A 13,879-nucleotide genomic window follows, 5' to 3' on the forward strand; every position below is an offset into this window, starting at 1 on the left:
AAAATTAAATTATTCAAAAACTAAAAATATAGGGACTAGTTTTGACAAATGACAAATATAGAAAAACTACATTAAAAGAAATGGAGAAGGGAGGAAAATAGAGGGAGAAGTAGAAGAGAATGCAAAATAAAGAAAAAAAAAAAAGGAAAGTTAAAAAAACATAAAAGAAAAAAAATTAAATTACTCAAAATAAAAAATATGGGGACCGATTGTATAAATTAACCCAAATTTTTGTTTGAAATGATGATTTAACATGCCACGTCAGCTTACCGTTACACCGTTAACGACAATTAACGGCTCAGTGACTAAAATGTTACAACGCGATAACGCAAGTGACTAAATCATAACATTTCAAACATAAGTGACTAAAATATAAACTGAGATAAACAAAAGTGACTATTTTAGTGGTTTAACCTATTTTTATTTGGTAATTTGTTGATGATAGTTAAGAAATTGGCAGCGAGTGTAACCGTGACGTGTCAGTAGCATATTAAAGCGTGAAGGCATAGCTCTTATCAGCAAGCAAGCACCGAGAAAAAAATGAGGGGCTGCACCTGCTTCTCCTTTCCTTCATCCCCTCCAATTTTCTCCTTTTACAGTAATAGCAATAATCGTTTCTCTTCTTCTTCTTCACTGTTATTTTCATCAGCCTCTCACAACTGCTCTGTGAAACTGTCCCCTCTCCTCTTCGCCAAGTCCACGCGCTTCAGAACAAATTGCAAAGCCAAAGATCCCGAAGTTGTGGACTGCGTAGGGACGGGCCTGGACGTGGAGTGCCTCGTCTCTCAAAACGAGAAACAAGATTTGGAAATAGAAGATGTTGAAAAGGCGGAAAGCAACATTTTGTTGGAGTGGGCAGTGCTCGTTTCTCCATTCTTCTTCTGGGGCACGGCAATGGTGGCAATGAAGGAGGTTTTGCCCAAGGCAGGGCCTTTCTTTGTGGCTTCCTTTCGTTTGATTCCGGCGGGGTTGTTATTGGTGGCGTTTGCCAACTCCAAGGGCAAGCCTTTGCCCTCTGGACTCACTGCTTGGCTTTCCATTGCGCTCTTCGCTCTTGTCGACGCCGCCTGTTTCCAGGTCTTTGTTTTTTTCTTTCCCTTAATTTATTATTTTTCTTCCAAAGCAGGGAAACCATTGTACCATTCTGTATGTTAATACTTGTTGAGGGAATGTCCAGGGTTTTCTTGCTCAAGGGTTACAGAGGACATCTGCAGGTTTGGGCAGTGTATGTTCTTTTTCATTTCTTTTCTTTCCATCGATTCTAATTTGTTAGTAACGGTGACAATATGTTTGATTGATGCAGGTGATAATTGACTCTCAGCCATTGACAGTGGCTGTTCTTGCTTCCTTTTTATTCAATGAGTCCATTGGTTTAGTTGGAGCTTCTGGGCTAGTTCTTGGTGTCGTTGGCCTTCTTCTTCTCGAGGTAAACCATAAACCCCATACTTATTATCACTCGCCAAGCTATGCTTTTTCTGATATTTATTAATATTCTTGTTAGAAATATATTTCTCAATGTGTACTGACCCTGTTAACTTAAATCAACCAAAGTATGTTATCTTTCAAAAGAAAAACCAAAGTATGTTAGAGACAAAATAGCACTTGAAGGGAATTCGATTATTTTGGCTTGCTCTTGGTGTGGTGTGCTTGATTCCAATTGGTTAACCTGTTACATATGCTTGGCATGCTAAGGATTTTGATCGCCAATTGTCATAAAATATTAGGTATTAGCAATTTAGCTATGGCAATTTGAGATGGTTGGTTTTTCAAAATTAAAACTATTTTCCATGGTTTGATTAAATTATTGCCATTCTTTCTTGATTGCACTTATGTTGTTTTCTAACTTTCAGTTTTATCCACATCTCATCTGTCAACTGCATCATATTTTTCGCTTAAAAATAAAAGAAAGTACTATCAAAACAATTTGTAGTCTTTTTTGGTTAATATACCATTTGTTACTTGAGTTTGGCTTCAATGTTGAATTTGGTACCCAGACCTAATGGCATCTTGTGGCTCAATGGATATTTGACACGTGTGGTCTTGTAAAAAAACATAGGTAAGTAGTTGGGACAAAAAAACTAAATTGATCATTGAAAACAAACTCAAATGCTAAATTACACATTGAAGCCAAACTTTAACTACCAAACTGAACGCTAAAGTCTTACTTAGGTACCAAATAGTATATTAACCTTTTTTATCTTACAACATGGAGGTTCAACACAAAAAGTAAAATCAAACCAAGTACCGAAGAAAATATAAAAATTATATACCTTATGTTATGAGGTTGATGGAGATGAAAATATGAGTCCCATTTAAAGATTGAAATAGTCACAGTTTTACATATTAAAAAACATTATAAAATATAACTGAACATATTCAAAGCGCTTGGTGGGTAATCAAATTTGATGCATTTCATTTTGGTTCATGCTTCATATGTCAAATTCTGTTAAAATGGCTCAAAAAACACAAAGTTCTGTTGAAATGGTTCATACTTCATTGTAGATCCGTGTTATCAAAATGTCACCAACATTCTTTATCAAATGATTTTCTTGCATACCCAGATGAATCTCAATGCTTTGTTCTTGTCATCTGATTTACCTTGTAGATTACTGTTGACAGCTTCTCTTTGTTTAGATATAGATTTATGGTCCTAAAATATGTCCTAAAAAGTCCTAAAGAAAAGGTCCAAAGTCTGGTCAATGAGTCCTTCCCAAACTAGGCAAAAATAGGAAAGTTTTCAGTATAAAAATTGCACAAACGCCTTGGTTTTAAGTTCATGAGTTTTGGATCAAGTCATTGGACGTTTTATGGAAATACTTGCTTTGATTGATGAAGCCTTACCGTCGTTGCGATTCCTATCTTGTGAAGAACCTTTGATTAATAATACATCTGAAACTCATCAAAAGGAGCTCCTAACCTTGGAACTAAACCAATGGAGCTCTCAAGCTTAGACTCGTAGGGAGAGAGAGCCTTAAACTTCTATAATTGGAATGTGATTCTATCTTATGTTATTATTAAGAATTGTCCCCTTAAATAGAGATTGCATAGGGATGTATTCTTGTTCAATAGGAAACCAAAATTAAGGACTTATAATTGAAATAAAATATTGCTAAATAAATTATTCTAATTGGGAATATCACTAAAATAAAGTTAGTCTTCTTCCTCTATGCGGCCTTTGTCTACTTGTCTTACCCACAAAGGCATCAGTCACATTACTCTCCTCTAGGAGACAGAGCTTCGCAGGCTCATTAATTTTGCAGGCTTCTTGTAACGAAGCTCTTAACTCTTCTTTGGCGTTGGAATTGCCTATAATATCTGACTCTGATACCAAATTGTTAAGTTCATGAGTTATGAATTGAGTCACTGGACGATTCATGAGAATACCTGCTTCAATTGATGAAACCTTACCCTTGTTGTGATTCTTATCTCATGAATAACCTATGGTTAATAATGTATAAATGGAACTTGTCGAAGGGAGTTCCTAACCTATGAAGCACCGACACGGCTATTCTGCCGTCATATCAGTGTCATACGGGTGTTCAACATGAACACGTTGTGGATACGCCCGGATATGCATGGGACACGTGGGAACATGTAGAGAGAGAGAGAGAGAGGGAGATGGGACATGGTCTTGACACGGGTAAGACATTGGTGTTGGAAAATGGGCACGGGTAGACATGGACGACTGGCGAGCAGATGGAGAATAGATAGCCGGTTGATGAAGATTTGAAGGGAAGAAGTTGTAGCGACTGAAAGAATTAGGTGGTTTTGGTAGAGAAGAGAGTGTGGCTAGGGTTTCTTGGGGGTTATATTAAACGACCCGTTTCACTAAAAGAGGGGTTTTTTATATCATGTGTTTTTTGGGGCAGTTTTTAGTTTATTGGAATTGGACCATTGGGTTATTTTATTTGTTTTAACAAGTAATTGGGTTATACTTTGAACCATGTTATATTTGGGTTATACTTTAAATAAATATATAAATTATAGTATTTTGGGTTACACTTTGTTCCAAATTATTAGTTAATTACATTAATCATGTAAGTAAAAATAATAATTTAAATGAAGTATTTTAACATAAAAATATACAATAAAAAACATTTTTTAGTACCGAGTCTTACCGTACCTGTACCCTCATTTTTTAAAAAATTGTTATATCGTTGTGTCCGTATCATATCATACTCGTATTGCATGTCTGTGTCTGTGCTTTATAGCTCCTAACCTTAGACTTGTTTGGGAGAGAGCCTTAAACTTATGTAATTGGAATAAAATTCTGTCTCATTTTAATACTAAGAATCACCCCGTAAATAAAGGTTATGTCGGGACTTATTGATGTAGAATAAGAAACTGAAATTGAAGACTTTTGATTGCAATAAAATATTTGCTAAATAAATTATTCTAATTAGGAATATTACTAAAATAAAGTTACTTATCTCCTTTCCATCTTTGACACCTTTGATTTCTTGTCTCGCCCACAAAGGCATCCATAGCACTAGGCCTCGTGCATGGGTACCTAGGTACCATTGGCTCAGAAGGTTGGAGCTGCTTGGCAACAGGTGGGGTGCCTATGCCCTCTTTGGTGTGCTGCACTGCAGTGTATTCGATCCAATACACTTTTGTCATTCATTTCACATCCGATTTGTGTGCCATTTTCCAAAAGTTCTTTAATTGAATTTGCCTTCAAAAACCTTGTCGACATCGAATTAAAATGTGATTTAGAACATGCAATGATTACTTAACTGAAAGCTAAAAAGTTGACTAAAAATGAATTAACTGTAGTAGAGTTGAAGGACTTAGCTATCTTTATTACATCAAATTAGAGTAAAATGACTATTTCATAGAGTTATCAGTACTTCAATGAGTGGCTTGTGCTACTTGTTTGTCCAAGCCTTTCAGAATGGGTTTATGTGAATGAATGATATCAAATAGTCTTGATTATTACCCCTCAAAGGGTGTTATTCTGGGTTGAGATGAGTGCCCGCTATTTTGACATGTGGAGATTAGAATGCTGAAACTTTCGGGAAAGAATGACTTCAAATTTTCGCCTCCTACAAAATAAAATGTGCAGAATTTTGTAGGACATTTTAGAACTTTTGGAAGTCTTCTTATTGCCCTAAGTAACAATTTGTTTAGAGCAAACGGCCATTTTCATTATTCCTTGTGAACCCTGATTTGTTTAATTTGTTTAGAAGGGTGAGATCCAAGTTCATTTCTTTTAACAACTATCTCCATTGTTGCATTTTAGTGCAGTTCTCATGTATATGATGTATTATGAAAGATTTATTTGTTGTTAACTGCTGTAGATTATAATTAGTTTTGATCTAAGGATAACTTTGTGGTTTGAGACTTGTGTTAAGCAAATAATATTATGCTTTTATTTTGCTGTAGTATGAAATGAGCTGTATTTTGGCAGGTCCCTGCACTTTCTTTAGATGATAGTAATTTTTCACTATGGGGAAGTGGAGAGTGGTGGATGCTCCTTGCTGCTCAGAGCATGGCAGTTGGAACAGTAATGGTCCGCTGGGTTTCCAAATACTCTGACCCTATCATGGCAACCGGATGGGTAGGCCTCCCAATTTTCTCTATAATAAGCTTGTTGCTTATATCTGATTCTTACTAATGCTTCTCAAAGACACAGAAAAAATATCTATTTCCTCCCCCCCCCCCACTATGCCTTCGGTTTTTACTTATATTATTTATTTGTTGTTTTCTTTCCAACTAGATGGTTGGCAGCATACTAGGCATAAGATGAGGAAGAGAGAGAGGCCTAGGAGATAATTAGTCGTCTAGGAAATCAAATAAGCAAGTTATTATCTAGGATCTCTAGTTTTGTTTGTACAAAAATAACTCCATCAACCTCTCAGCTTGTCATGCTGGCTTTTATCATATTCACACCTTCAAAAACCTTATCCTTCTTCCTTAGGGTTGTGTACTTGAGGATCGAGTCATCCTCAGTCATCCTACGCTAGGAGGATGACTAATCTGTTTGTATGCCTATCCTCATATTTATTATCCTCTCCTGTTCACCATCCTGCATTTTCGCCCATTGATATCAGTGGTGGCAGAATATGCTGTAGTCTCAAGTCTGTCTAATTAGCACCTCTAGTTGATACTACAAAATATCACTTTTTTTCAGCTAAAGTTTATTCAACTAACCTAGAAAAAGAAGAGTCTGCCTCTCAATAGAGGGCAAATATGCCAACTTACTGACAATGTTGCTGATTGGATGATGATGTGGCAGACCAATGCCACACATTCAAATCATGATGTTATCTGCTCAAAATCTGGCTGCCGGTACCATTAGGTTCTTGAACAAGTGACTTGTGGTGTCAAATGGAGGAGAACTTTTCAGTCCGCTGGCTGCTAGTTTAATTGATTGCTGATGTTGGATTGTTGATTGCATGACTGGACCAGGAAATTTTTTTGTGGATGATAGCTGGACAACCTCTATGATAGGTGGAAATCGAAGACTAACATTCATGTAATCTTATTGCAGCATATGATAATTGGTGGTCTTCCACTTCTTGGAATTTCTATTCTCAACCATGATCCTGTTTTTAGTGGGAGTTTTCAGGAGCTTTCTGCCAGTGATTTGTTGGCACTCTTTTATACATCAATCTTTGGAAGTGCCATAAGCTATGGTGTATTCTTCTACAGTGCAACAAAAGGTGAGGTTTCTCTCAAACCCAAACATGTATTCTATCTATTGTCTGTGCCTTTGTGTTTTCGATTGGTAGGGGGAAAGTTGTCCCTTGTTTTTTAGATTTAAACTTGTATGAAATTTGATTTGAATTTACCCACGGATTTCAGGTAGCTTGACGAAGCTCAGCTCCCTCACCTTCTTGACGCCTATGTTCGCTTCAATTTTTGGGTAAGATGTTGCACTGGGCACATGGTTCACTTCATAAATGGTCATGTAGGATTCTACTGTTAAGGGTTAATATTTCTGACCTGAAAAGGTAACCACCCATAGATACATCTTAATCCAATCTTTAGATAAAAATGGGAGCTGATTACTTGCATATTTTCTTACATAAAACAGAATTTTATGATATTTGTAATTTGGTTCACTGCTAACGTTAAGTTTCCAAACCACAGGTTTTTGTACTTTGGCGAGACCTTCTCACCCTTGCAACTGGTTGGTGCCATTGTCACCATAGTTGCCATATACATGGTTAACTTTCGAGGCAAACCTTCATAGCAAAGAACATGCTTGATAAAGATACATACCTACCTACGTAAGACATGTCAGAAAATGAGAATGAAATTAAGCTTTGACAGAATGAAGCATGTTTTGGAGTCAGACATCCTTTTAAAAGATGGGTTATGGTTGAAGAAGCATGATGTTTGAGATCCCTGGCTAAGATATTGAAGTAATCACGATCTGTATATATATATATGTGAGCTAGAAATGTATATACCAATGGATAAATATAGTCGTGTTTTAGAATCTTGTAATTTGCCGAAATCTAAAGGTCGTTTGGATAAAAATATTTAGTCCCGGCAATGCATTTGGACAAAAAACTCTCACATTAAAGGGTTTGACTTTTTTAAATAGACTTTTTTTTTATAATATTTGCTCTTTAAGTATCATATGGAAATTAGAGATATATAATTTTATAAAATAAATATGAGAAGTATGGGAAGTTGCTCATACTTACGTTCAAAGTTACTAAACAAGTTATATTTTGATAATTCAATTTAAAAAGTTATAAAATAATTATTAAATTATTCGAAAGTTTTTATTTAAGTTATTAAGCTATTAAAATTGTCATTGTATGATTTTTGTCTTTTTTTTTCTTTTTTGACAGTTAAGTTTTTTTTTTCTTTTCTTTTTGGCAGTTCAATTTTTTTTTATAAATCAGTTTTTAGATCATAAATTTGTGAACTAAAATTTAAATAATTTTTTTTTATTTTCGGCACTAACCATCAAATCAACTTGGATCTAAGATATGTTCCACTCACTGTACCAATTGTTGAATCATCGTTTGAAGCTTACTAGTCAGACTTTAAAAAATAAACTTGATAGCCCAATAATTTAAATAAAAGCTTTCAATAATTTAGGGACTTAAATGAAACTTTCAATTAGTTTAGTGATTGTTTTGTAATTTTTTAAAATTAAATGATTAAAATGTAAATTTACTAATAATTTAATGATTTTTGATAGAAGTATATTTATAAATTTATTAGATATTAAATAAAAATAACATTTTGCCAAGTTAAAATATCATCCAAGTGGGCTAAAAAGTCCAAGTTCAACATTTAAGTCGAAACCCTCTAAAAGTTGTGGCCCACTTCTCTAACATACCCAAATGGTTCAAATAAAGTTTATATATCACTTGCGTCATCAAAATATTATTTTCATCGTAAAATTCTTGAGAAAATATCAAAATACCTTTCTATGAAAAAATTATTATTTTTCTCCTTTTGTCTCTTTGTACGATTTATTCATAAAAATAAGTACTTATCCAATATAGAAATCATGATTCAAAATAGGAAAATATTCGGTAGACTGTAAGTAGAATTTTTAGACTCCACAAGTAGGGTTAGGGGTTTGACAAGTGTCTTATACGGGTATAATAAAATATTTAAGGGTTAAATATAAAATTGATACATGAATTTGTCAACTTTCTCTAAATTGGTTCTTATAAATTTTTTTATCCCAGATTGGTACCCAAGTTTTTTTTTGTCAATTAAATTGGTACCCGAATCTAACGGCGTTAAATTCAAGACACATGGTACTCTGAAATGAAGACATATGGCAATGGTGATGTCATTATGATATCATCATTTAAAAAAATTAAAACATATTTAAAAATTCAAAAAAATAATAATAGTATAAAAAAATAAAAATATATAAAACTAAAAAAATCTTTCAAAAAAAATCTAAATCCAAATGAGCCCTGCTCATTATGTTCATTTGGATCATCCTCCTCTCACTTTTTCTCATATCTACATTTGAACTCCCATTCACAAGCTCAACCTAGGTGGATTTGGGGTGGTCTATAAAGGGCTGTTGTAAGAGAATATGAAAATCGCAGTGAATTTTTTCCAAAAACATTAAGGATAAAGATGATTCCTTAGTTGAACTTACCATCATCAATCAGTTACATCTTTTCCCCTTATTATGTAACTTTTATATTTCTTGGAGGAATCAAAATATGGGAAGAAGATGAATCTTCTGATGGTGCTATTCGTCGGAGAAGATGTCACAATCTAACCATGATGATAAAAGCGAAAAGTTAGGGTTTTTTTTTTTGCAAAAAAGAGGAAAATGAAAAAAATTTGTCATACCTTTTCAATTTAATTAAATTAAAATTTTGTAAAATATTTATTTATTTGCTTTCTTCCCTATTGAGAAAATTTCCAATCTCAATAGTCTTTAGATAATAAAAGGTTTGTTTCCTTTTGGTAAAACTTATCTAACCTTAACTAATCAATCCCGACCCACTCACGGCGCAAGGTGAGAAGAAAAGTAGAGAAGTATTGGAGAGATAGACCGAGTTTGAGCGTCAGCAGAACCGGGAAAGCTTGTTGATGAGGTTGGTTTGAGCGGGTAGCTTGTTGGTGTGCCAAATGCAATAGATGGCAACATGCAAGTTTTAAACCCAAAAAAATTGCAAAAAATCTACCTTGAAAAACAGCTAGCAACCTTTGCAGAAGATGGGTTTCTTGTTTGAAGGGAACTTAAAAATTGAAGTACAAAATAGGCTTAAGCAGTGATTTTTGGACTTAAAAGAGAGAATTGAAATTAGATTAATGGAAAGGTCTAGAAAAGAAAAATTGGTGGGTGGGAGTTGTTCGCAAAGATTTAAAAATAAATAAATGAAGGGAAATAAGAGGAGAAGAGGAAGGGAATCCCGTTGTCGCCACTACTGTCGTATTAGTAGAACAGGAAAGAAGAGGAGAAAGTAATCTCCACCCAACTCTGGTGTCGTTGTTGGTCAGAGAGCTCACCAGAGAAGGCCAGTTGGTGGCCTAGCAACGGTGTAGAAGCAAGGCGGCTAAGGTAAGAAAAAGAAAAGGAAAAAAATAAAGGAAAAGAGGGAAAAGAAAAATAAAAATAAAAAAAGAGGTACAAATAGCCATCCAAATGGCACCGCACGATTGGCCAGTGTTGCCACATCAGCAAAAGATAAACTTCGTTAGGTTGAGATACCAATACAGTGGACCAAAAAAAAAGTTTGGGTACCAATCTGGGAAAAAATCATAAGTACTAATCTGAGAGAAGTGGACAAGTTCAGATACCAATTTTATATTTAACCCAATATTTAAAAAATAGATATTTAGAAAAAAGAGACATGCCAATTTTTTAATGTTGCTTGTGGAATAAAAAATGTAATGACCCAATTTCTAGTGGTATCAGAAATTACGGTTTCTGGATCTCGTTTCCGTAAATCGAGTCCGTAAATATTAAATAAGGACATTTATGAAGTTAATGTATAGATTAATTGAAAATTGGTTAGGCAATGTAACCGAAATTATGGTTGGTTAAGGTTCAGGGACGAAATTATAAAGTCTAACCGTTATAATTTTTAATTAAGAAATGGTTCAGGAACTTAGACAGCAATTATCCAAAGGGCCAAAATGGTTAATAAACCATTTTTAAATATATGTTAGTGGACGGTAATGATGTATGCTAATTAACTTAAGTAATTAAAGACCAATTACCTAAAACATAATTAAAATTAACACTTAATCTAGGTATATATATATATGAAGTTAGTGGAAGGAGAGATGTAATTTCATCTTCTCCAACCAGCCAATGCAAAGAAACAAAAGGGGGACGCCATTTTTGGGTTTTAAGTTATTCGACCATTTAATTCAAGTAAGTCCCTAGCCATTTTTCTTTGATTTTTATAGAAATTGAATCATGGAAATTTGATTTAGCTATTTCATGTACCAATTTGTAAAGTTGTTAAAGTTTTAGGTAGTTGTCATTGTTGGTTTCTTGAAAAACTAGATGTGAAATTGATAGAAATTAAGTTTAGTTTAAGAAAATGACTAAATTGTAAAGCTTAATTGTTGATTTTGTACATTATGGACCAAATTGAATAAAATGTAAAACCATCATAAAATTTCGATAGGAACAAAAAGTAGAAGGTCCCTAAATTATATGTGAAATTGGATTTTAATCTGAAGCGCTAGATCGAAAGTTATGTTTGTCTCAGGTTTAGAAACTAAATGGAGTAAATTGCAAAATATGATTGGCTTTATATTTGAATGTGATTTTGATAGAAATTGATAGTGCATTATTGTTAAATTATTATTCATAGTTAAAGATAACGTCAAGCCGTCGAGAGGGAAAGGAAAGACGAGAGCCAACAACGAGTGATGTAAACTTTTGGTTTGTATTTCTATGATTCGGGATCAATTTAATTATTGCATATTAATGACATTTTGCATTATATGGTGTTGAGGTGAGTTGTTAATGGTTATTTGAACTGGATTGCTATGGTTGAGATTGGATATCAAGACAATGACTAAATTGAATAAAATAAAAAATAGTATGATTTGGCTGATATACGATATTTGGTATGAAACTGAGTTAAGCTATATTATATGATGAATTGATGAATTGATCATAAATTGAGAATGGAAGATTGTGAATTGAACTATATATAATGAATCAGAAATGGGTTACCCTACTGTTGTTCGAATTGAGTCGGATATAGTTAGCATTTCATAGGGTCAGGATATTAATTGAAAATCACCACTGTTAGGCAACCCGGGGTGGTAGATAATATATGTAATTCATCATTTTCGAGCAACCTGGGGTGACAGAATAATCAGATTGTGAAAATCATCGTTGTCGAGCAACCCGGGGTGACGGATCCGTGTATCCGTTCTGAGTTCGTGTCTAGTTAATAGGGTTATAAAAATGTGAATTGGCCAAATAATATGTGAAATGACATGTGATTTATAACAACATGTGAAAGATCATACAAAATGATTTGAAAACGAGCCTTGGGAGTCGATTGAATATGAATGAGCTAATAGGCTCAGAAATGATGAGATGAAAATTGAATGTGTGTATATATATGTATGTATACAAGTTGATGATTGTGTATGAATAAGGAAATGCTTATGAATGATAATGTGAAATGAATGAAAGTTGATATGACAAGTATATATCTATACCTATATATATATGACATGGTTCAATTACATGAATTGATCATTATGTTCATGCAATTAGTTTATATGCTACAAATGAAAGAAATGATACATGAGTAGCATTAATGTTATGTGTAGGTACTTCTGTAATGAATTGAAATGTAAAATGGATTTGTGCAAGTTATATGGTAATGGAAGTTTTGGCACGAGTATGTATATGAATTGGTCATATACATGTCTATATAAAAATGGAAGTGTTTTGACATGAAATGAATTGAACTTGATTTGTAAGTACGCATTTGCTTAAGCTTGTTTTATATAGACTTGAATCATGGAAATACCACTAAGCGTCTTCGCTCAACGTACGGTTTGTTTTCTTCGTGCACAGGTATAGCTAATCCCCAAGAAAGCAAGCAGTAGATCCAACATCTAGGAAGCGATCCCCGACTCAGCAAAGTTTGTATAATTTCGTTTTGTTTAAATATGGCTTATACCTAAGTTGAGTCAGTTTTGCTCAATACATGTTCAAGTTATATTAGGACTTAGATTGATGAGTTAAAAATGGTTACTAGTTGAATTATATAAATGAATTTGGCAATTAGTAGCTTAATAAGAGAGGTTGAAATACTTGAATTCATACTCAATAATATATGTTCATTTGGTAATGTTTTGAAGTTGCATAGTTGTAAATTGTGAAATTGAATAATTATGGATTACAAATGATCATACGAATGATAAATCATGTTAGAAATGTATGTTTGAAATAGCAATTTGGTTGACATGAGAATTGGTACTGATGGAACTGAAATTTTAGGTAATGCAGGTTGGTGTCAATTTGGCCATTTTTAAATCAGACGATCACATCACGACGTCGGCTGTTTGTCGTTGCGATGAGACGAAGTCAGTATGTTGCATCACGAGCAACGAGGAATCCCCGAAGTCGCGACGTCAACCCTAGATTTTGAAAACATTACAGTTTAGTACTAATTTAATGTCAAGTTAACAATAGAGCTTTTGTAAGCTCGCATAAGACCTAGAAATGAATATGTATCATTTTTTATACTTGTTTTACTTATAATTGAATGTTTAATGGTTTAAATCGAATGTAATTTAATCATAACTGCTCCAGTAACTAATGTGGCACCTTGTAGCGCGAACCAGACGATTGGATCGGATATGGAGTGTTACAAAAAAGAAAGTACACTACCAATGTACCAAATACTCACCCTTCAAAACATCCCTTAATATAAATCCATAAATTGTGAAAACTACACTTTTACTCATTTCTCGGTAAAAATAGAAAAATTACAATTTAATCACTATACAATCAAATCTTTCCAATTTGGTCCCAAATATCATTCACATCGTACCAATACATATTTTAACTTATCCTTCTACCTAGTAATCAATACTAACTCACTTTCATATTTTTGGCCAATTTACACTTTTAGTCCTCAAACTTTTTGAAATTGTGATTGGGTCCTTTCATCACATTTTCACTCCTAAAATTATTTTCATAAATTCCCACATTTAAAATCACTTTATTTTCATAATAATTCATTTATCTCACAAAATTTTTGAATTTTCTCGTAATTTTACTATGTTCGCTACCAGAATAATGTCACGTGTCTAATAAAAAATTTTAGGGTGTTATAGAAATAATTAACAAATGGACTTAATTGGTTTTTAGTTAACAAACAAGAGCTAAATTGAGTGTGAATTATATCAAATGGCTTAATTGATTTTTTTTAATTTCTTCATTAAC

General features: G+C 33.6%; 1 protein-coding gene and 1 long non-coding RNA gene across 2 annotated transcripts; both read left to right on the plus strand.

Moving 5' to 3' along the window:
- Positions 1-458: 458 nt before the first annotated feature.
- Positions 459-7,569, plus strand: LOC107935737 (WAT1-related protein At3g02690, chloroplastic). The gene is made up of 7 exons (XM_016868355.2): positions 459-1,077; positions 1,178-1,225; positions 1,304-1,426; positions 5,411-5,560; positions 6,494-6,665; positions 6,808-6,868; positions 7,096-7,569. Exons 1-7 carry the CDS (start codon positions 541-543, stop codon positions 7,196-7,198), a joined length of 1,194 nt encoding a protein of 397 aa, XP_016723844.2. The 5' UTR covers positions 459-540; the 3' UTR covers positions 7,199-7,569.
- Positions 7,570-10,729: 3,160 nt separating this feature from the next.
- Positions 10,730-13,204, plus strand: LOC121224657 (uncharacterized). Its single transcript, XR_005922328.1, has 3 exons — positions 10,730-10,825; positions 12,503-12,570; positions 12,929-13,204. It is a non-coding gene; the product is annotated as an uncharacterized lncRNA (long non-coding RNA).
- Positions 13,205-13,879: the final 675 nt, after the last annotated feature.

Source organism: Gossypium hirsutum, chromosome D12 (assembly GCF_007990345.1).
Source record: "Gossypium hirsutum isolate 1008001.06 chromosome D12, Gossypium_hirsutum_v2.1, whole genome shotgun sequence".
In the NCBI taxonomy this organism is placed as follows: domain Eukaryota; kingdom Viridiplantae; phylum Streptophyta; class Magnoliopsida; order Malvales; family Malvaceae; genus Gossypium; species Gossypium hirsutum.

Bases quoted from the DNA above. Each gene is read 5' to 3' on its own strand.
- LOC107935737 (XM_016868355.2), top strand. From the start codon at position 541: ATGAGGGGCTGCACCTGCTTCTCCTTTCCTTCATCCCCTCCAATTTTC. The intron at 1,078-1,177 runs GTCTTTGTTTTT...GGGAATGTCCAG, and splicing joins TCGACGCCGCCTGTTTCCAG to GGTTTTCTTGCTCAAGGGTT. The intron at 5,561-6,493 runs GTAGGCCTCCCA...ATCTTATTGCAG, and splicing joins CTATCATGGCAACCGGATGG to CATATGATAATTGGTGGTCT.